Below are 23,675 nucleotides of genomic sequence, written 5' to 3'. Positions count from 1 at the left end.
GACAGGTGCCTTGGCTCTGAATCTCTGGCTACAGGCAAAAGGGGGAAAGGCAGCCAGAGGCTCCTAGTAGGAGGCTTCCATGTTTTTGAGACTTACACAACTACAGGAGAAGAGCCATGGGGCCTGGACTGGACCACGATGGGGGCTGCCCTTCTGGTCAGCGGAGCAAGGATATGTAGCCCATAGCTGAGAGGGAGGAGGCACCTCTTATGTGGAAATGTATATGCCAAGGTCACGGTCACTTCTTAGTAGGAGGTGAGGGACCAAGGAGAAGAAAGCACAGACAGACTCCACAAAGGAAATAGGTCTGAGTAGAGGAAGCCTACTGGACCAGCATCTCCCAAGTCTTCAGACAATAACCAAAATGGCTGAAGGTACAGCTGCCCTTGCCAGGATATCTGTAGTCCTTTCTATCAGTCAGGCCTCAGTTTAGTAACACTGTCACTGGGGCAACTGGAGACAAATGAACTCCCAGGCTGAGGGCCAAGACCCCCCTTTCCCAGGCTCCTCTGCTCTCACACACCTTCCGGGAAGGGCCAGCCTAGTCAGACAGTGAGGACAGGGGTGCCGAACTCAAGGCTGGAAAAGAAGCACCTCTGCAGAGGGGGGCCCAGCAAGGGTGGGAGGAGGGCCCACCCGGCCAGTCACTTGAAGGTGTCATCAGTGTTTTTGAACATGAGAATAGCGTTATAGATCTTCAAGGCTGGGCCCAGCTTGACACTCATGATCTTCACAATGTCCGCCTGTGTCAGCAAAAGGAAGGCCTCGCCGTCAATCATCTGAGAGGGTGGGAGAGGGAGGAGGAAATCGGAGGAGGAGGAGGAGGAGGAGGAACCGGTGTGGGGTGTGTGTGTGTGTGGTGAGGGGTGTGGGAGACAGGTGAAAGGAGGTTAGGGGTAGATATGTGAGGGGGTATGAGGAGGAGAGAGAGGGCGTGTGGCAGGTGGGGAAGGGAGGAGGAGGAGGAGGAGGGCAAAGAGGAAGGACAAGGGAGGGACAAAGGAGAAAAGGAAGATAACAAAATGGGGACAGAGAAGGAAAGCGAGGCAGCCTGGTTCCCCGTGTCACACGCATGCAGTTTCTCTTTCTGCCTACTGCTCGGGGTCACCACCTATACAGACAGTAGCTTCAAGATACCAGCTGCTGCGGCACAACTGTGGGGCTCGCTACTAAACGAAAACGTGGAGCACCTTGCTTGAAAGTTAGTAAGAATTGCAAGACGGGGACAGCTGAGCACAAAGCCGAGAGCACAGGGCCCCAGGAGGCTGCACAGGTCACACGCCCAGGACGCCAACCTGGCTCCTGGTCTAAGCAGTTTCACTCATTAGTCATCAGGTTCGGGCTGCCTGGACCCATTCTGTAACCTGGGTAACAGCCTCCCCGTCTACCCATGGGATCTAGCGTTTGTGAACCGCCTGAAGTCAAAACAAATACAAACACAGCCACCAGCAGCCCCATCTCTGCCCGGGGGAGCCCACTAAACAATCTCAGTGCTACCAACAGAAGACCTGGGCAGACCGAGCATTCTGAGGTCTACAGCACAGGGTATACTATTACCTCCCACCTATTCCTGCCCTCAAATCAGAGAGAAGAAAAGAACACTTGACTCTAACTAAGCCTTTGATTTGATTTCTAGTTTAAAATTTTTTCTATTGCAATTAATTGTTTTGTGCATGTATGAGTGTGGATGTGAGCGTGGATGTGTGCCTGTTACCACATGTGTGTGTGTGGGGGGGGGCCAGAGGACAAGTTTTGGGAGTCAGCTCTCTCCTTCCATCATATGAGTCTCGGGGATCAAACTCAGGCCTTGGGGCTTGGTGGCAAACACCTCTACCTGCTTATTAGCCAACTTGGTGGTCCTGACTATGAGACTTTTAAAACTGTCAAAGGAAAAGGAAAACACGAAGTGAGAAATAGAAGAGGAAAACAAGTACTGCCCTAGAATGGAAGATAAGAAATGTAAGGGCCATGTAACACCTGAAAGGACCTATGTGGGTCTTACTTGGCTCATAAACTATTTTAAAAAAATGTTCTGAGGTAACAGGAAATGTGCATAAGGGTGTGGGTGATTGGAGAAGCCACTCCAGATTACAGTAACAACACTGTATAAAGAAGTCACGAGTCACTGAGCTCAGGGGTGAAACATCGTGGTGCCTGTAATCTACCTCAAAGCAAGTGTGTGAAAGGCTGCTAAGTGTGCATTCTCGTCAGGGAGGTGAGAGGCAAGTTGTGAGGAGGGAGTGAGTTGAAGCAAACAGGGGAAGGTGGTTGTATGGGAAAAGGGACTCAGAGGTCCATACACGGGCGTGCTGCGGTCTGTTCATTAAGTGGAGAAAAACCAATGAGAGTCCAGTGCACTATACAAGCCCCTCCCCCAGTGCTACCGGGAGATACCTATAGAGCACCTGGGGCCTGACCCTGCTCATATAACTCACCAGGCAAAGCCAAACCACAGCGCTACAGATCCACAGTGCTGAGAAGTGTGAGAATCTACACAGTTATGCCTTGGGGTGGGGACTGACTAGAAGTCGCTGGGGCAGAACTTCCTGGTGTGACAGGAGTGTTCTGTCTTGATCAAGTACACACATCGCACAAACCTTGTGGTATTGGATCTTCACCTCAGTCAAAATTCACCTGGGGTGGGGGTGGAGCATAGCTACTGACTGAGCAGTGGTAGAGGACAGTCTCAGCATGCAGGAAGCTCGGGGCTCAACTCTCAGCAACCAAACCAAACCAAGACAAAACTCAAACATACAAAAGGAAGACAACACGCCATCCCAGGGAGAAGGAGCTCAGTGTTCCATGTTGTGAGAAGGTTCTAGAAATAAGAGTCCAGCTGGACACCCAGGATAGCATAAATAAGATCAGCAACACAGGAGGCAAGCCCAACACCCGGATCAGAAGGGGCACACCGTGCTGGGTGTAAAGACACCCCTTCCTCACAGCGCAGGCCCTGGCCCGAGCTGTGGTCTCAGCTGCCCAAAGCGGGGCAGTTGAGACCACACCATGCTGATGCAGGGGAGTGTTTCTATTGTTCTGGAAAGAGGCCTTAAACACACTCAAGGGGCTCGCTCCTTTCAGTTCCAAACTCTAAAAATTAAGAGTCACGAATAAAGTTCTTTATTTAAAGGCAACTGTGCACAAAATGTCAGACTACCATTTATAGATGACTCCCCATATTGGGCTTTTGGTATAGTGGTGGCATTCCTATTTGACTATAACGTTGCTAGACAGATGTACACACATGCCAGGGATGCGATCATGCTAGACACCGCAGTGAAGACTCACTCCTTATTTCTAAAGTTCACATGACTTGCAAGGCAGCCCCCCAATGTGCTCGCTCTACCTCCATTTCAAAAACAGCAAGATGTGCGCTTGGAAACAAGTTGCTCAAATCGGGAGAGCTAGGATTCTAGTCCAGACCGCCTCCAAACCTGGCATTCTATTCCCTGGAACTCAACAGCTTCCTATCTTTCCTGAGCTCTTGGATGTTCATTTCAGTGTGTTAGAATCTCTGCAGCAAACATCTACACCTAGGTCACCCTGTGTCTGCTCTGGGCTCAGTGCTATGTGTAGGGAGGTAGCTCAGTAGTGGAGTATCTGCTCAGCCTGCTGGAAGCTGTGTTCTCTTCCCCAGCACCACAAACTGTGAAATGGCTTCAATTCCAACAGCCCTGCGGCAGAGAGCACAAGAGCAAACGGATTCCTTCTCCAGGATATGTGTTCCTTCCCAAAGGGAATCTGAACATAGCATCTCCAAGCGTGGCCACAGTCCCCTTACACGACCTCTCCCACAGATATGGCTGACTATGATTGGGTAGAGAGGCCTCTCTCGGGCTCAGGCAATGCTGGTGTCTCAGTGGCAGTGGCTTCATCTCTGTCCCTCTGCACTTGCACCTTACCTCATCTTTGAAGAGGCGTGCTTGGTCCTCAGAGCCCGTCAAGGTCTGAACGAAGCCAAAGACCTTGGAAATCAAAGGAGATATAGTGACCAGGGGATGGGGGATAGGGGAGGGGGTGAGACCACATGGTTTTGGTGCCCTCGAACCATGTCATCCTCAGAGAATCCTTAGGTCTTTGTATCGTGGCACATGAGGAATGGTCCTTTGTTCTTTAAAGGATGTCTGTCCTGCTGGATCTCCAGCCTTACTGACATGATGCACCCACAGGAGCCCTGTTTTGGCCAGCCTTGCTGTGGCTAGGAGGGATGAGCGTAGGTTTGGAGGCTATTCGGAGTGATATGAGTGATATGCGGCTCCATCTGGGCAAGCCCTGGCCTGAGTGCCCTGGGAGGGTGTGGTTTAGTGGGAGACTTACTTAGGATGGGAAGAAGAAGAGGAGGAGACTGAGGGAGGGGCTCTGTACCTCTTCAATGGTCCACTTGGAGACTGTGGAGGCTGTGATGCCTGCCACTCCTGGCAAGAGCTTGCAGTGCTGCTCCCAGCACACAGAGAGTGAGCGATCAGGGTGGGCCGACAAGGTGGACATGAAGAGGGACTGGTGCACCACACTGGGAGGGAGGGCTAGAAGGCACAAGCAGAAAACGGTGACCTGATACCAGGGACAGCTCACAGCTGTGTCACAGGGGATGCCTGGCTGGTATGGCAGACAGGACCAGGGCCAGGGCCCCTCCTGAAAGCCTGCAGAGTCACCTGGGTGACCCGGTGCTTACTCCTGCTGGTCCAATGGGTTGCCTGCTCACAGGCTCCAGCACCCACTGTCTGGAGTGACCCCAACACTCTGGGACTCGTGAGGCTGCTGCTCTTAGAGCTGCTGGCCTCAAACAGTCCCCAGTGTTCAAACAAGCTCATCCCTGACATCGACATGAGTTCTGTGCGTCCTTTCTGAAGTCCCTTTGGACTCTGACCAACTCTCTCAGCCTAGGGTGCTTCTGTCCCTGGAGAATGGGCTCTCCTCAGCACTCCGACTCTGCCTATAGCTTGCTTTCCGATCTCCTCAGGAGTCCCTGGCTCCGTGGGTCAGGTGACTGATGCCACTCTGTTTGGCTTCCTCTTTAGCAGGCCTGGCATGCATCCCTTGGACTTTACTCAGTTCAGCTGCTGACAACCTGACCCCATCCTCTCCAGCAGGTCCAGGGACCTCCGACAGCTTGGCTATTTTCCTGGGGGCCTACTCTGCCTCAGCCCACAGTTCAGGATAACTGCTCTGTCTTTAGTGCTTGCTACTAACTCTGGATGCAGAATGTAGCGCTTATGGTGTCCTGTTCTCTACGGCAACCCCTGCTTGCTACTGACCCTCCTGCCCCATCTCACTCTCTGTGCTTCAGGCCTTTAGGATTCTACCACAGCCCCCCGCCCCCCCCCATCACTCTCCTACAGCCTCCTATGCACTGCATCTCACCCATGCCTATGCACTGCACCTAAGTATTACTGAGGGGCTGTACTTTCCGTGACTGCTGGCCAGCTCTTGCTGTGATCCAATGGCTGCGCCTCCCCTGCTTGGCCATAATTTAGGCTCTAAAACCCTTTCTGATGTCCTGGGTCATATCTAACTCCTAGCCTCAGAGCAGCCAGACTCTTCTGAGCAGTCACATTATTTTATGTAACCACCTACCTGCATAGGCTAAAAGGCTCTTTCACAGAGGTGACCCTTGTGGGATCTGGGCAGTGAACACAGCCAACTCCCAGGTGGTGTCCCCTGGTGGAACGGTCACATCTAGAAACTATATTGAGGTCTGCCATGGCCATGGCCATGGCCATGTGAGAAGCTGCCTCTAGAAGGGTCAGCCATGGCTAGTATCCTTCTTGGTTAAAGGCCTGCTGGTACAGCAGAGAGCCCTCTGTGGTAGTGACAGATCTGGGCTCTGTCCCTGAGATGCCACAGCTACAAATGCTGGAAGGTCAGGGTACTTAAGGTACTTGCTGTGCAAGCCTGAGAACTTGAGATGGATTCCCAAAATGCATATAAAGGTAGAGAGAGAGAAATGACACTACAAAGTTCTCCTCTGATCTCCAGGAGCACACCATGACATCTCTCTCTTCCTTCCTTCCTTTCTTTCTTTCTTTCTTTCTTTCTTTCTTCCCAGGAGCACACCATGACATGTCTCTCTCCTTTCTCTCCCTTCCTTCCTTTTTCTTTCTTTCTTCCTCTCTTTCCCCTCCCCTCCACAAAGGACTAGCAATCCAATTAACTCTCCACATTCAGTCAGGAGGTGCCCTCTGGTGGTTAGAATGTAATCCAGCAAGCCAGGTGTGGTAGTGTACACCTTTAATCCCTGCACATGGAAGGCAGAGGCAGAAGGATCACTGTGAGTTCAAGGACAGTCTGGTCTACAAAGTGAGTCCAGGGCAGCCAAAGCTACACAGAGAAACCCTGTTCTGAAACAAACAAACAAACAAACAGAATATAGTCCAGCAACTGGGAGCTGACCAGGTGTACCAGGGCAGGCAGAACAGGGGCCTACCATAGCCTTACCCAGGAACAGCCTGCTAGGTGGGCCCAGAAGCCAGACAAAATGCTTGTCATTCAGGCCTGAGGCTACAAGAACTGCCTTCTATTTCCACCAAGAAGAAACAGTAAAGAGAGAAGCAAGAATCCGGGCAGTGCACATCTTTAATCCCAGCACTCGGGAGGCAGAGGCAGGCAGATCGCTGTGAGTTCGAGGCCAGCCTGGTCTACAAAGCGAGTCCTGGACAGCCAAGGCTACACAGAGAAACCCTGTCTTGAAAAACAAAATCAAAGACAAAAACAAAAACAATCGAAAAAGAGAGCAGCAAGAGGGAGTCTTCCACACGCAAGCTTCTGACTGATACGCAGCTGTGCAGGACACTTTACCAGGACCTCGTTAGTCGTCTATCATACCTTGCACTGAGCTCTTATCATTCTCAGCATCTGAGGACACCAGGCTCAGGGAATCTAGAGACACAGTGAGACACCAAGGATGCTCACACAGGAGAAACCAGCAAGGGTGCAAGTGGTCTGCATACCACAGAAAAAGGCCTGAGAAGATACCGATCCTATCACCTTGCCTGTGCCTCCAGTACTTTGAGAAATCAGCACCTGCCCAGTCTGTGATATTTTGCTATGGAAATCCATGTATTGAATCCAAGGGGACTGGGCACTGATGTGACATTAGGGCGCAGTGCTTTAAGCCTAATGCCATGTAGCAGAAGTCAGGTTCAAGTTTGAATTCCAGCTCTGCCCCTTACAAGGTGAATGACTCTGAGCAAATGATTTTTGCCCCTGTGCCTCCTATTCCTCCTTAGTTAACTAGACACAGTGCAGGAGGCTGGTAAGCAAGAGACGGCAGACAGAAAGCCTGGCTCAGTAAACCGCAGTAGCTACCGCCATCATTTCACCCACTGACTCTAAACGGTAGATAAGCATGCATGCTCTCAAGTGAGGAAAGTGAGGTACTGAGATGCCCAGCAACTTGCTCAAGGTCACACACAACTGACAGCCATGGCCTCCTGAGGAAGCCTAGAATCACAGAACAGAGCGGGGTGGGGGTGGGGCATGGCTACCCCTTGTGGAAATACAGCACCCGCCCACTTATCACCATTTCCACAGCTGCCTAGCAAGTCCGTAGGACCAGAAGCCATGCAACTCAAGGCCTCATCCCAGGCTGTGGCCACTTCTGTGTGCACCCAGACTTAAGGCAACAGCTCCCCCCTCCTCTCTGGTGCCCTGGTGTCTGATTCCGTCAATCACAGTCCATCAGTCACAATCCATCAATTACAGGCCATTCAGTGACCCACTTGACAGATGACCTTGAACAAGGGGACCCTCACTCACCTTGGAACTCTTCTTGTGGAGTCTTGCGAAACTTTGGAGGGCGTCCAATCCTGGAGAGAGAGGGACCAGGGCCGCAGCAGAGGATCAGTGGCTGGCTCAAGAAGACATGAGGCCCCACACCCGTGAAGCCCAGGACCTGACTCCCTGGCCTCCGCACCGGCCATGATGGCGAGGCTTTTTCCTTGGGGACAAATTAGACAGATTCTTCTTCCTGGCTGCAGTCTCTGAGTCGGACAGCTCCCCCGCCTTCAGCCGGCTCTGGTTCCTCTCGGCCAACGGGCAGCCAGAGAGGCAATGGTGAGCTGTGAACTTGCCTGTGACGTGGCCGGAGCCGTCACAGCCAGGAGTGGGGCACTTCCTGGAGAGATGAAGGCTGTAGTTGGATGGACCCACTTGTCTCTAGCCCTGTTCAGGTCCTGGGGAAGGCTGATGGGTCTCACGTCACAACTGTTAGAGACTCCCTAAACGATACTTGCTTGCCTCTGGGCCTCAGCTGTGACTTTACTTACCGGTGGTGAACACTATATTTGGAGGTCTTTGTGTGAGGTGGGCTCCTGTGGCTGAGAGGGGGGCAGCCCCCAGGTGAGGCAGAGCTGGACTCTTTGGGGCCTGCAGGGGCAGAGAGAGAAGTCAGCACAGAGTCCTAGAGACAGGGCAATGGGACAGGGAGGGGCAGTTTCCATGTGAGGGGAAGAGTACTGGGAACTAGCTCTTTGTAGACCAGGTCCTGAGCCAAGCTGTGCCACCATCCCTGCCACTGGGTATCAGTTCTCATTGGGGAAGGAAGGTTTGGCTCCCGTATACTTTCCTGGGACATGTGCACATGCCTTGGTTAGTGTAGCAGGAAGTCCTGGGGGCTAGTTAGGGGGTAGGCATCCCAGGCTCACTGTGAGTTATCAGAGACTGGTAGAAATGAGGGTGGGGAGAGAAGAGTGCCCTCGGGGTACACACGGAGAGGAGGCTCCAGGGGATGTCCTGTCTTGGAGCACCAGCCCGCAGGGTGGATGTCCGGGTGATCGGCATCGATCCAGAAGTCATAGTTGTGACTCCAGCCATCAAAGTGGAGCTGAGAAAGAAAGGCCCTTGGGGGGATCAGGTGTCATTCTCAGAGTCTGGCTCAGTCAGGAGGTCCCCTGAGCTACAGAGGTACTCTCCTAGCCTAGGCCAAGACCGTGGAGAGGAAGAACAGGGGCCACCTACACGGTAGCTGCTCTTGGCCACATGCTCTCAGGGTTCCTACCAGTAAAAATGCCATCGCTGTCACTCAGTCCTTGGGTAGGACAATTATTAGACCCATTTTACAGATGATAACATTAAGGCTCAGAGAAAAAGAGATTTATCCGAACCCACAAAAGCCAGTCACAGATAAGAAGAGAACGAGAGATGGGGTCTTCAGCTTCCATCTCATGCCACGCCTTTGACCTCTGAGTGTTCTACAGAATTTCTGTCCCACTGACCTGTCCACCTCCCCACTCCCCACCATCCCGGGCCTAGGGTCCCAAAGCCACCTTTATCCGATGGTCCTCCACATCTTCCACACTGGCTACCCGAATCAGTGCTGGGTTCCGGCGGTCTACAGCCTCCAGCTTCATGTTGACCAGGAAGCTGTGAGGGGGTCGCTGTGGGGAGACAGGTGCTTTCAGGCTAAGGCCCAGCTTGGAAGATCTAAGGTTCCAAGGAGAGAGCCACAGGCGAGACTGTATATTGGCCAGATCTTCTTCTGGCTGACTGGCAGGGCCACGTCTTCCTAAGCTCAATTCTGGGGAAGGCAAGAGTCAACGTACCACTTTGAAGGCCCAAGTGGGCACAGCTGAGGTCCCAGTTTCTTCTAGATATTTCTCCCAGCAGAAGCTGTCAGGGTCTGGGTAGTCTGGCGAAAACAGTGAGAACAATACCTGAGCTTGGCAGGTGACTCAGGGAACTCTCTGTCCCCAATTGGGATCAAGGACAAAGACAGAAGCCAGGCATGGTGGCACATGCCTTAGTTCCCAGCACTTGGAGCTGGAGTGGGTGGGGATGGGGTGGGATGGGGGTGGGGTTGGCACACGCCTATAATTCCAGCACTCAGGGAGGCAGAGGCAGGGGGATCGATGGGAATTTGAGACCAGCCTCGCTTACAAAGCTAGTTCCCAGGACCCAGGAGAAAGAATATATATATGTTCTTTGCTTGAGACCCCTGCGTGCTTGAGGTTGTTATCTTTCATTTCCTAAACCCCAAGAAGTCATGCTCCAGGCCCTATCTGTTCCCCACTCTGATCCTAAAGGGCCTGCTCCTGAGGTACAGGGAACACGTCTAACTAACATGTAAGAGACAGGAGGGAGAGCTAGGCTGAGAAGGATGCATGCTCAGGCAGTGGCCTCACCTTGTGGAGGGGTGAGGGGCTTTCCTTGCTTCTGGCACCAGCCTACGGGGTGGATGTAGGGACTGCTGGGGTCACACCTGCAACCCAAGAGGATGTCATTGTCCCAGGAGACATGGGGAGGGCTGAGCCTGCTGTCCTCACAGCATGGTATCAGGGACTTCCTCAGCCTCCTTCTTGGTGAGAGAGAGATGGGTGACTAGGACAGGGTCAGAAAACTGCCACCTTAACTGAAAACTCTAGCACACCGTCATAGCTAATGGAGATCTATGAGGGTATGTGTGCACATCTTAACCAAGGTATTTTTCTGATGAAACAGGAAAAAAGTGAGCCACATATCCCATGACACAGCTCAGATCCACAGGGCAGCTCACTTCCCCCCAAATAAAATCTGAATATCAGGAGAGGATTGGGTGGGGCCACACAGGTGTCTGAGGTCCTAGAGATGCCTCCTGGCCCTGGTGTCTCCTCCCCAGCAGGTCCCAGTACCAGTAGTCGTAAGTATCATCCCAGTTGTCAAAGTGCACCAGGAAGCGACTGTCCACCACGTCAGTCACACTGGCCACACAGACGAGGGATGGGTTCATGCGGTCCACAGCCTCCAGCTTCATGCCCACCTGGAAGCCCACCGGTGGAGGACTCTAGGAGTGAGAAGAGGGCTGCCACAGCCAGGGCCAAGCTAGCTGGAGCTAGCCCAGAGCTCCTGGCAAACACAGGAGTAGGTTCTCTACAGGAGTAGCCTGGGAGTGGGAAATGGGCACCAGGGAGAAGTATGCTGGGAATGAGGGTGGCTCTGGGCCAGCTGGGGGCGCTTTCTGTCCTCCAAGCGTAATGACTATCACAAGCTGACTTGTAGCATAAGATAAGTGACTGTTGGGCAGCTATATGTTTACCCAAAAGTCCTGGCAGGTTGAGGACAAGTTGCTGAACAAGCCTTCCCAGGCTCGCCTTGGGCAGCAGTGGTGTGGTGTGGAAAGGAAGTACCGACATGTTCTTCACTCACTGCGAGGAGCAGGGAGGTGGGGCGGGGGGGGGGGGGGAGAGGGGAAGAACTAGTATTGGCTGGGTAGTTGCCACAATCAGGCAGAAGCTTCAAAAGACAGCGCCCCCCTCACCTTCACACGCCTGCCCCAGACAGTTCCTCTCCTCTTAGAAGAAGCAGTATCTATGACCCAGAACACAATGCCAGCTAACAGCAGGGCCAGAATTCAAATACTTTGACTTAAAAAAACAACAACAAAAAACCTTCATTTCCTGTCACAATATTAGGTGGGACCCAATCAATCACCCGTTAAACCCAAATATGGTTTCTGGGGCAGAACTGGAATGGGAGAGCAACTGTCCCTGTGAATAGCATAGTGGCATTCTAGCCCTTTAATATGGTCATCTGGGGGGGGGGTCTCTACTAGGGTGCACATCCAGCCCCCAGTACGGGGGTATTTTCAGTGGGGGCTTCCTCTCTCTCAGACCCTTTGCTTGGGATTATGTGATACATAACTGCTAAAGCTGCCACCTGCCTGAACAGATTAAAAAGAGGAGGTGAGTTGGTGGAATGTTGGAGATTAGGAAGGAAAAGGCCTCCAGGATAGACTTTGCCCTTATACACTAAGCTGCAGAGAAATGAAGGAAGAGAATCTGAGCAGAGACAAGTCAGTGTCCAGGCTGCAGAGCCAGCAAGGACCTCTGTATGGAGAATTCTGCAGCAGAGAATGCTATGGCTCAGATGTGTTCTCCAAAGGGCCCTGGGCTGGAAGGGGACCAGAGGACCCTGGCTAGTCACTGAGAAACAGGATTCTTATTAAAAGATTAGAAAGCAAGCTAGAGATACAGCTCAGTGATTGAGAGTGTTTGCTGCCAAATCATGACTGGAGTTCAGAGGCCAGCACACGTCACGACCCACAAGTGTCTGTAGCTTCAGCTCCAGGTTCCAATGCTCTCTTCTGGGCTCTGTAGCACATAGGCACTGGCATATGCACAGACAAAACACACACACACACACACACACACACACACACACACACACACACACACACACACAGTCACTCACTCTCACACACATATACACTTAGATAAGTAAGTCATAAAAAGAAAAGAAAGCTTGAGCCTGGCAGTGGTGGCACACACCTTTAATCCCAGCACTCAGGAGGCAGAGGCAGGTGGATGTCTTTGAGTGGAGGCCAGCCTGGTCTATTGAGGGAGTTCCTGGCTACACAGAGAAACTCCGTCTCGCGTGTGTGTGGGGGCACAAAAGAAGAAAAAGGAGAGAAAGAAAGATAAAAAGAAAGAAACAGAAGGAAAGATAAAAAGAAAAAGAGACTGAAAGAAGGAAAGCAAGCAAGCTTGCGCTTAAACCCTCTGACTCTTGTGATCTCTTCTATGCATGCCTTCAACAGGGTGGGGTCGCCAGCGCAAACGCCCCCAGAGCCTCAACAGAAAGCCCCCCCACCCCCCACCCCTGTTTGTGACCTTTCCGCTTCTGAAGCTACAGGATAGAATAGGCTCCTTTCTTTCCATATTACTCAGGTTTAGACACTTTGTTGTAGCAACAAAAACTGGTGGGTAGAAGCTACTGCCATCAAGCTGCAAAACCCGAGTCTGACCCCCTGGATGCACACAGTAGAGGCAGAAAACCCACTCCCACAGTTCTGTCCTCTGACCTCTACATGTGTGGAACGTGCACCCCAAACACGGAGTACTTTTTTTTTAAAAAAGAGGTAATTCAAAACTGGGTGTAGTGGCGCACGCCTTTGATCCCAGCAATTAAGGGGGCAGAGGCAGGCAGATCTCTGAGTTCGAGGCCAGCCTGGTCTACAAAAGCAAGTCCAGGACAGCCAGGACTACACAGAAAAACCCTGTCTCAAAAAAAAAAAAAAAAAAAAAAAAAAGAAAAAAAGAAAAAAGGGGGGGGGTAATTTAAAAGAAAATGGACAAAAACAAGATAAAGGAGGAAACTAGGGGCAAACATATAACCAGCAACCCCCATTTGGGCTTCTGGCCTTTTCCCAGGCATGCCTCTAGAACCAGAAGGGACCAGAATAGAGCTGAGAGCAACAGAGAAGTTGCATTTTGCTGAGTCAGACCCCTGCACTGGCTGCAGTGACTCTGGCCTCAGGGGTGATGTTCACTTTTACTCAGATACTCACGTGGCTCTGGCTTACAAACAGGTGCTTAGGGGCTGCCTGAGCTCTTGTACTGCGCAGGTACTGGCTCCAGCTGAACTCCTCTTCCTTGTAACCTGGGCCCCTCAGGGGGAACGAACAGAGCGCTGTGCAGAGGCTGGGCCATGGTGAGGGCCCCAATAAGGAAGTAGAAACAGGCAGGTCTGAGGTCCCCAAAACCCTCAGGGACCCTCTGCTAAAGGAAGACAGGACCTGGTGAACACTCAAAGGGTTCAGAAGCCTCAGAGTGGAGTTGTATCAGAAGGGGACGGATTTACAACAAAACCAAACAACAACAAACAACAAAACCCCACGTGGGATGCAGGGTGACTTGAAGGGAGGAAGAGATGGCTCTGGGGACTCACTGTCTTCCAGGGACTAAGCTGGGGAGCTCTTACCTCTGGGAGGCTGCAGCTTGTGTCCAGTCCTCTCGAACCAGCCAGCAGGGTGAATGTCAGGGGAGTTGGCATTGACCCAGAAGTCATGGCACTCGGAATACCCATCAAAGTGCAGGCGCAGGCGGTAGCCACAGACCTGGCCGTGCAGAGCATCACAGGCACGTCAATGCCAGCAGATGCCACCCTCTGCCTCCTTCACCTCTTCCTGGGCCAGCCTGCAGTCTCAGGGTTCCAGCGCTAAGTGCAAGGTGGGTAGGCTCTAAGGCAGCCTCTTGCCCTCCTAAACCCCAGCCAGGATGTGGAAACTACTACAGACTCCTCTGTGCCTCCAGGGTCGAGCCTTCTGCCACCTCCTCCCACTGTACCCTCTCAATGTGCCCTGCTACGGTCACAGCTTGATCTCATGCCCCAGGGACCACTTTGCTGTATGTGCTTGAATTTTCCTGCTCTGGAATGGGGCGTGGCAGGTAGGCCTTCCGACGCCTTTCCTAGCCTTGGGCCAAATGGAATCCTTTCTCATCTACAAGCCCATGATGCATCACTGCTATGCTCATCTCACAACCTATCTTCCTAGAGGGTAGGGTCTTATTTGATCTGAGACAGCATCCCCACCTTTTGTAGCTTTCGTACGCTCCCACCCCTTTCAGCATGGACAACTAATATATACTCATTGATATCAGTGCTCCATTCCTTCTCATCTTTCCGGTATTTGCTTTTAGCTTTTCCTATATTCCAATGGATCTCCCTGTATGTCTGGGCTTCCAGTGGCAGGGTAGGGCCTCTCTCTCTCCCTTCCCCCTCCCATGGCTCCGTCACTTTACACTGAACTATTGGGAGGGTATTTCCAGCTCACCTCAGCCACAGTGAGAATGAAGTACATGGACGGGTGTTGGGGGTCAATGCCTTCCAGCTTCATGCCCAGTTTGAAGCCATTCTTGTTGTGGGTGACTGCCTGGGACTGTGAATGCAGAGAGAGAGGACCCAGCTTCCATCCAGCCTTATCCTTGCCTAGTGGGCTTGGGGCGAAGCGGCTGTCTTTAGGCCCCATCTGTCTGCTGCTGGTCTCAAAGGGTGACTTATTGGGGATCTGCCCTGCGGGGTTCCCAGAGGGTGAGAGCTTCAGGACCCATCTGAAGAGCTGGGCCTGGGATGGACTTAAGGCCTCTCTCATCTGCCTCATGGCGAGGTCAATGCTGAACTGGGTAAAAGGTACTAGAATCCACAAGACAGCAGGTGACCGGTGAGCTGGGAGGCCACCTCCCTATTTCCTCCCACCTAGGAAGTCCCTTACAGTGCACCCTTTTCAACTCTATACTTCATTCTGCTTGTGTGTCAAAGACTGTCCAGTAGAAAACACCAGAAGGCCTGCTCTTGGTGGTGAGTTCCCGAACTGAGAAGATAAAGAGGATAAACTCCCTTTAGGCTGAGAGGTCCCAACTCACGTCCTGGAAGAGGCTGACCGGGGCAGTGATGGCCTTCTGCTCCTCCAGGTAGGACTCCCAGGACCAGCCTTCCTTCTTCTCACTCAACACTGCAGAGACAAGACAGGCAGGCTGGCTCCTGGCTCCTCCTAAGGCATGGATCAGCTTCCTGGTTCCCCATTGAGCTCCAGCCTCTGCATGACCATGTGGACCTCTGGCCCCACTCAGCCATGACAGTGCCAGGCACAGGGGGAACCAGACATGAGGTGAGGTCACAAGATTCTGTTTGCTTCTCCTCCACCCCCAGGCCACCAGAAGCCCCGTTGGTCACAAAGGTCACAGAGTCTCAGGCGCTCTGTCACCATGAACAGGGCGAGGATCAGTTGTGAGGCCTGAGCCAGAGGACTTAAGCTCACAAAGGGGAGAGGAGGAAAGAGAGAAGTCGGAGGAGAACAAGGAGGAAGAGGTGGAGGGGTAAACACACTGAAATAAGAGCCCTTTCTAACTAGTGTACTCCCAAATACTTGCAGGTATAGACACACAAAAGTGAGCGTGAGCCTGGTGTGCCCCAGTATGTAGACCAATTCCACAGTCTTCCTAGACGTGTACACACCAAGTGTTGAGCATACATGTGTGTGATGAGCACACATATTTTCACAGACACAAGTATGTGCAAACATACAGGCACACGCACATGCGCACCACAGAGGCACACGCAACCATGCACACACTATGTACTCTGGAGCCTACAGTTCAGGTCCTGTTTATATCCCCCAGAGTCTTAAGGATCTTGGGGGAGGAGGGATGGGGAGTTTTCCTGCTGGTAGATTCCTGGCCTCCATGCACAGGACACTTTAAAGGCTGTGACAGCCAGTTACCCAGAAGGCCAGAAGGTGGGCTGACCAGTTCAGCTGAGCTACCTTCCACCGAAGGCCACAGACAATCAGAGACCCAACAACGCAAGAATCAGCCTGTGGGCTGGAGAGATGGCTCAGAGCTTAAGAGCCCTGTCTGCTCTTCCAGAGGTCCTGAGTTCAATTCCCAGCAACCACATGGTGGCTCACAACCATCTACATTGTGATCTGATGCCCTCTTCTGGCGTGCTGGTGTACATGTAGGCAGAGCACTATATTCTTAATAATAAATAAATAAAATCTTAAAAAAAAGAATCAGCTTGTATTTGGGATGGAGGGCAGCTCTTCCTTCTGGAAAATGACTCAGCTTTGTGATGTTATCTGCCAAACGGAGCTTGTGAGGACTTTTGTGACACATGGTTTAGAAGGGGGTCCGTACAAAATGGCAAGACTAGTCATGTTACCGGTCCTTCCTGGTCTTGCCCCAGACTGACTGACCTAGCTCTTCCTTGCTCTGGTTCACTCAGCCTTGGGCTATTTAAGCTTGTGGTGGTCTGTTCCTTAGTGGAACTCATTTGTTCTACAGCTGCCTAGATTCCTTAGTCACCGCTCCAAACCTTGAGCTCCCGATGACCCGAGCCAACTAATCAACCAATCAATAGAGCTATCAAACTCTCTCAAAGATTGATGCCAATGCCAAGTCTAGTGCACAGCTCTTCAGAGCATCCTTTGTCCTGAGTAAGACCCCTACTACGTTCCTCCAGAACGCCTAGCTCTCTACACAGCTTCATCTATACTTACTGAGCAGGGGCAAGGAGAAACAAAATCAGACCCCAAGATGCCAAGTCAATCAGGTTGGTGCTGGTTTTGGAGTTTTTGTTTTGGGTGTTTTGCCCCTGGGATGCCACACCACCCTGTCTGACTATTTTATCCAGATCACCGCTGCTATGACCAAGCCCTTCACAATACCCAGGTCTTTCTCCCTAGTTTGCCTTTCCCTCCCCAAACTGTGGCACAAGCACAGTCAGGGCCCGAGTATTTGCCAGCATTTAGATCTCAGGTACCTCTATGGCTCCTAGGCACTCCAGTACTGAGTTCACTCCCCTTTAGCCATTCTCCAATAGAGCCAAGCTATAAGACCTCCCTAACATACCAAGCAGACACTTCTCACAGGCCCCTGGTTGACCTGCCAGCTTACACCCCAGCCCGCCCTCACATCACTTCCTTCCTTGTACCAGTACTTAATATTTCCCAATGTATGTGGTGTCTTTTTTTTTTTTCTGACACAGGGTTTCTCTGTGTAGCCTCGACTGTCCTGGACTTGCTTTGTAGACCAGGCTGGCCTCGAACTCACAGCGATCCGCCTGCCTCTGCCTCCCAAGTGCTGGGATTCATATATGGTGTCTTAACATGCATGTCTATCTGTGAACCATGTGTATGCCCATGGAGGCCACAAGAGGGCATCAGATGCCCCTGGAACCAGAGTTAACAGATGGTTGTGAGTCACCGTGTGGATGCTGGAAATTGAACTTGTGTTCTCTGGAAGAGCAGCTAGTGCTCTTTTGTTGTTGTTTTTTGATTGTTTGTTTTCCCTGTGTAGCCCTGGCTGTCCTGGAATGCACCCATCTGTCTGCCTCTACCTCCCAACTGCTGGGATTAAAGATGTATGCCGCCACTGCCTGGTTTACAGCAGTGTCCTCAGTCATTGAGCCAGCTCTACAGCCCCCACCAATGTTATCTTGGGCATAACATATAACAGGTCTTTAGCTTTCTGTCTCCTCTTACACACTACCGTGATTTATCTTAACTATTCCTTAATACCATTTGGTGGAGCCATCTGCATGCCATGTCTGGTGCCAGAACTGGGGTTTCAGAGATGCTTCCAGGATTTCACATACATAATTTCTTTTAGAACTCCCAGTGCCCTTGAAGCGACAGGAACGGCTGGTAGGTACCCCCTTCACAGAGGCGCAAAGAGATCCTGTATTGCATATCATCTACTGAAAAGAGGCCTGGCTCTCACACCTCTCCGTAGAATCTGGATTGCTTCCATGGACAAGCCCCTGGTCTCCCCCAGTTTGCTGTATCCTTCCTTCCTGGTGAACTTTTAGCCTCATCCCCAAGCTCAAGCTCCAAAGTTCCCATGTGCGGTTCCATAATCTATGTACTATACACTGATACCCAGGCGAGGGGGCTACAAGGGCCGACATCCAGGCTGGGTTCCTTGCCAAGCCATGTGAAGACAGAGTCCTCTTCTGATCGGTCTAAGAAGAGGCACGGTTATGTGATGCATATGAAGGCACCACAGAGGCCATCTCTAAAACAGATCCCTTCTAGCTTCCAAAAGTGTCTGTCTGTCTGTCTGTCTGTCTCGCACATCCTGCCTGCAGATCAGGATGTAGGTCTGAGCTACTTCCCCAACTCCTGCTTGCCTGCTGCCATGCTTCCCACCATGATAACGGACTAAGCTCTGGAACTATAAGCCAGCCCCACAATTAAAGGCTTTCTTTTATAAGAGTTGCCTTGGTCACCATGCCTCTTTACAACAATGCAACAGTGGCTAGGACAATTGGCCTGGAACTTGATATGTAGACCAAGCTGGCCTACAGATTTCCAGAGATCTACTTGATGTACTTGCCTCTGCCTCACAAGTGCTGGGACTTAAGGTGTGTGGCGCCAAGCCCCATAGAAAAGGTGGAGGAGGTGAAAGAGCAGGGGGCGATTCTTCTGAGCTCACCCTTCCTTCTGGTTCTTTCTGGGATGGGAAAAACCCACGCAACTGAAGCACAGTCCACAAGGACTCATCCACACACAACATCAATTCACACAAGCATTCACTGAGAACCTGCCCCATACCAGGCCACACACATCTTGCCAACCTCAGCCCCAGGATGCCAAGATGGCTCAGTGTAAAAGCACTGGCTGCCACGCCTGATGATGGATCGCTGATTCCCCAGGATCCATGTGGCAGAAGGAGAGAACTGACTCTGACCTCTAACGGGCACTGAGGCACATGCGCCTCCCCACAATGTAATAAAACTATAAGTAAACAGACAAATAAATTCAGACCCTGTGTTGATAGAGTTTAAGTGTTGAGGCAGGAAGACCTGAGAGATCGCTACATCTATGTAGCTCTGCTTAGATCCATTGACAGCTGTAGAAATAGAAATATTAATAGCAGGTCTGAGGTCTGAAGCAAATTATGAAGGCTCTCTTAGAACCAAAACACCATTAAAGGGGCCTAAACAGGAAGGTCAGGCTTACGACCAGTGTGGGCTTACCAGTACCACCAAAAGAAGGCAATACTACATGGCTCAAGCCTTCAGATACTGAGCCCAGACTTCCTATTAAGGCCACCTCATAGCTGCATAATGCAAGATAAACAACCCCAGGAGGGGGCTGGGGAGATGGCGCAGAACTTAAGAGCACAATTTGCTCTTCCAAAGGCCCAGATTTCAATTCCCAGCAACCACATGGTGGCTCCCCACCATCTATAATGAGATCTGGCGCCTTTTTGTGGCGTGCAGGCACATATGTGGGCAGAATACTGTATAAATAATAAATAAATCTTAAAACAAAAACTAACTACCCCAGGAATAAACATAGTCACAAACAAACTATGAATGGTCTTACTGTGTCTTTCATACATGCTAATCCGTGCCCACGTGTACATTATACAACCATGACCCACAGTTTCAGTCTCACACCTCCAAAAGTAAACAAACATTTCACATAAACAAGCATACACAGGCCACCATACCCAGCTGGCTTCTGCTCCACTCTGCACTCTCTGGAGTGTTAGTGGTGGGCTCTCTCTCTGGATCTTTTCCTTCTTCTTGCTTCTGCAAAAAGAAAGCCTGAGTCCAGCTTCCTGTCCTCATTGGATCGGGACGGAAGTTCAGCCTCTGATCCCTGGCTCCTGCCTGGCTCTCAGGTCCAATGGGATGCCCAAAATCGCAAGCTTCCTCTAGTGTCTGTGCTCTGCAGTCAATCCAGTGCTTGGGTGTGTACCATGGGGGAGGGATGGATCCATGTGAATACGGGAATTCTCGTTACACGGCCTGAGTACACAGTCTCATTCCTAGGTGAGGAGACGGAATGTGTGAACATTTCCGTTCTGTGCTGATCCTACCCGCCCACAAGTCTTCCTGCGCCTATACCTTCCGCTCTGTGTTTCCTGACCTCTCGCGTAGGTACTAGATGCTAGAGATGGCGTTTTCCCCATTGCGGCAATGCACTCTGGGTGCCAATTTACTTGTGTGTGTCTTAATCCTGACAACAGGCTGTGAAGGGAGCCACAGAAAATCAGGAGAGAGATTTATGGGTCAGGTGTAGTGACATGTGTTTGCCGCAGGAGGTAGAGGCAGAGTTAAGTTCAAATCCTGCCTGGGCTATATACTAAGTCCCTCCCTCCCTGCCTGCCTCCCTCCCTCTAATAAGGTCTACAACCCGATTCAAGATGGACCGAGTAGGTTGCCAACAGCAGTCTTATTGACCCAGCCTCCTATCTTGGATTGACAAAAATACAAAACTGTCTCCAGTGCCGCATTTCTTTCCGCACCGCCCTCTTTTTACCATGGCCTCTGGCTCTGACTCCTCTGAGGGGCTCTGGTACTCCTTATGCTTTCTCTTTTTCATGGGTTTTAGGAGGTCAGAAGCGATGGTACAGCTTGCATTTTCTACTATGACTGACCTACAAAAGGAATGGTTTCATTAGAGAGAAAAACCATGGATATTCAGCAGCATCCAGTGTTTACCACATTCTCCTGAGCCCGAAACCGGAAAGAGGTTTTAAGGGCTTTAAAAAAAAAAAAGTAAGAAGAAAAACTGTAACCCCTCGTTCTTACCGCTTCTGGAAAAGCTGAGGGCAGCGGTCGTCCGAAGAACCAAGATCTGGGCCAATGCTTTGCTGAGGCCCACAATCCTGGCACTTGCAGGAGCTCGTGTTTTCCGGGGGTTCCTGAGAGTTGATTTCTTGAGGGTCCTGGTGGGCATCTTCTGTGGGAGCCAGTGGGGTCTTAGTCTTCCCAGCCCTGGACAGCCACACGTAGGCTCCGCCCACATCCCCTTCAGCCCATCCCCTACTGGACAACAATCCCCAGTTTTGCCCACTTAGGATCACTTCCGGTCACGTTCCTATCCAAGCCTCATCCACCCACGCATTGCCCCTGGCAGCAGGACTCTACCGGGGTGCTGGGTACCCTTGTCGCCTCCAATCGAGCCACCTTCATGTCGGACCAGGCCTTCTTGCCGCCCCTCCGGGCTTGGTGGTCGCTCCACCGCTATCATGTTCAGTGGTGTGTACTCGCTTATCTGGAACTAGGATACGGAAAATTCTGAGTACTGTGACTTCTTCACCAGCTCTCCACCCACCTTTGGGTCTCCCACGCTATCTGCTAACATTGTAGGAGGCCACTAGACTCAGCCCAAGTTTCAACCCGTCCCGACCACCTCCCTACCATCTACAGGCTCTCATACTGAGCCTCAGCCTGTCTTAAGCCCCGCCTTCAAGCCCACAGGTCCCGCCCTGGAGCTGCCAGTCATCGTGGGGACTGACCCGCAGGCCACGCCCAGCTGAGGAACTGGAAACCCCTGTCCAATCCAGAAGCCTGACTGTGCTATTGGCCCCTGGTCCGGTGCCTAGCTGCGGCAGAATGGTGGCTGTAACTGGTTCGCCACCAGCCACCTGCTCCAGGGTGCCCACGTGGATTGGCTCCCGGAGGTAGGATACATCCAGGGCAGAGCTGGGTAGACCAAGGGGAGCTGCATTGGCTAGAAATAAATACACAGATAAGACAGGGCACAGATGAGCCTGGTGACTCTGTCTCACTCTGGCCATTCATGTGTATAAAGGTGAAAAAAAAAAAAAAAAGGCACAGAAGAGTGAAACGTGGCTGGGCTTTGCGGCAAATGCCTTTAATCCCAGCACTCAGGAGGCAGACTCGGGGAAATCTCTGAGTTCCAGGCCACCCTGGTCTACAAAACAAGTTCCAGGCCAGCCAGGGCTACACAGAGAAAACAAACAAACAAACAAACAAACAAAACAAACAAACAAACAAACAAACCACCACCACCAACAACAAACCAAACCAAACCAAAACCCCCAAACAAAAAACCCCAATAGTAACAAAAGGAGTGAAAAACATCATCCTTTTTCAATATCCACACCTCCTAGAGCAAGTATGGGACCTGCAGACCCCTGGCCTTGACTTACTAGGAATTATAAAGGCAGTTGCAGGCAGGTGAGGACGGGCACCTGCACTGTCTCTGGCCACCAGGTGTACATTGACTTCCCCTGTGGAAGACCCTTTCAGTGTCCTTAGTGTGTCCATGTCACTGTGCCCCTCCATCCAGATGGGCCTACAAACCAAACACAGCCACCATGAGATAGGGAGGGAAGGATCTTCTTGGAGGAGAAACTGGCCTTCAGTTCTTTGAAAAGAAAGGTCTCATCTCTGAGAGTAAAATGTTTTAGGACACTGGCCTCAGGGCTAACTTCTGGCCTTCACCCAGGCTATTGAGAGAACTCTGGCTAGGCCCTGCATCCTTCCTTGACCTTTATTTGTGAGGATGGGTACAGTGGGATGTGTGAGGGTACCACTAACACCATGCACCCTGTGTGTATAGAGTGGCTCATATAAAGCATGACTCAGGCCAAGGTCCTGTTTTGGCCAATGACAAAGCCCAAGCCAAGTCCAAATTCACTTCTTTTTTGACATGGCCCCCCCCCCCCCCCCCCCCGCTTCCATTCCCTTTGAGAGCGCATAGCCTTCAGGTTCCACACTCTATCCTTGGTTTTGTCCTTTTGTGTTTCCCTGTGCGCCACTCCCTCTAAGTCCGGGCCGATTAGTTCAAAGAGAGCTGTCAAGCCTCTGCCGAAGCATCTGTTGCACAAATGCGTGTACCCGAAGAGCAAACGGGTAGCATATGAAAACCCAGTCAGCACAAGGCCCACACACTGGGTATAGCTCATTGGCAAAGCACTCGCTTAGCATGCATGAATCCTGTGTTCAAATCCGGCAGAGAGGATGGAGAAGAGAAAGAACTGTGTTCTGTAGTACGGCTGCTACTCAGCTGCTGCCTAGCGGCACTTGGCACATATGAGTAGAAAGGAACACAAGGCTCGGCTCAGGACAGAGTCTCAGCTTCTTATTCCCTTAACACCGTGATTTCAGATGAGTAGCTTTCCCACGCTGGGCCTCAGTTTTCTTAAGTGTAAAATAAAAGCAAGGTGGTAATAGCACCTACCTCAAGGGGCTTTGGTGACTGTTGGCTGTGAAGCATTGATACCATCAGGCCTTCACCAAACAGCAGTTCTCTCTCCCTATGGACAGAAACGCCAGGGAGCATGGCGGCTTCCAGCCAGTAACATGCACACTGCCTATTCAGGTTGCAATAGCTGCTGTCTTGTGCCCACCTTCCCTCCTTCATACTGTTTTTTGTTTTGTTTTGTTTTTTCAAGACAGGGTTTCTCTGTGTACCCTTGGCTGTCCTGGACTCCCTTTGTAGACCAGGCTGGCTTTGAACTCACAGCGATCCGCCTGGCACTGCCTCCCCAGTGCTGGGATTAAGGCGTGCGCCACCACGCCTGGCTCCTCGTGCTGTTTTCGTGTATTCATTTATTTCCAAGATTTTTTTTCCTCCCTAACACAGAAGATATTATAGATGTCTATTACAATATAAAGCTGTGGAGTAAACAGACAAGGCCACATATATGACCTGATTAATT

At 51.4% G+C, this 23,675-nt stretch overlaps 1 protein-coding gene across 1 annotated transcript; it reads right to left on the bottom strand.

The window, feature by feature from the left end:
* Positions 1-379: 379 nt before the first annotated feature.
* L3mbtl1 (L3MBTL histone methyl-lysine binding protein 1) lies at positions 380-22,483 on the bottom strand. The gene is made up of 21 exons (XM_051143723.1): positions 22,161-22,483; positions 21,504-21,718; positions 21,133-21,265; positions 20,794-20,941; positions 20,522-20,639; positions 19,707-19,788; positions 15,114-15,202; positions 14,525-14,629; positions 13,672-13,807; positions 13,259-13,350; positions 10,605-10,756; positions 10,119-10,195; positions 9,540-9,625; positions 9,264-9,374; positions 8,707-8,821; positions 8,265-8,364; positions 7,913-8,113; positions 7,756-7,805; positions 4,366-4,523; positions 3,903-3,965; positions 380-779 (listed from the first exon to the last, which is right to left on the bottom strand). Exons 1-21 carry the CDS (start codon positions 22,294-22,296, stop codon positions 645-647), a joined length of 2,502 nt encoding a protein of 833 aa, XP_050999680.1. The 5' UTR covers positions 22,297-22,483; the 3' UTR covers positions 380-644.
* Positions 22,484-23,675: the final 1,192 nt, after the last annotated feature.

Source organism: Acomys russatus, chromosome 4, assembly GCF_903995435.1.
Source record: "Acomys russatus chromosome 4, mAcoRus1.1, whole genome shotgun sequence".
Taxonomy (NCBI): Eukaryota; Metazoa; Chordata; class Mammalia; order Rodentia; family Muridae; genus Acomys; species Acomys russatus.
The sequence above is the reverse complement of the archived record's forward strand: the minus strand, read 5'-3'. Positions and strand labels throughout refer to the sequence as shown.

Excerpts from the sequence above, each read along its gene's own strand:
- L3mbtl1 (XM_051143723.1), bottom strand. The coding sequence starts at position 22,296 with ATGGAGGGGCACAGTGACATGGACACACTAAGGACACTGAAAGGGTCT. Across the intron at positions 9,375-9,539 it reads CCACTTGGGCCTTCAAAGTG|CGACCCCCTCACAGCTTCCT; the intron begins GTACGTTGACTC and ends GTCTCCCCACAG. Across the intron at positions 8,114-8,264 it reads AAATATAGTGTTCACCACCG|GAAGTGCCCCACTCCTGGCT; the intron begins GTAAGTAAAGTC and ends TCATCTCTCCAG.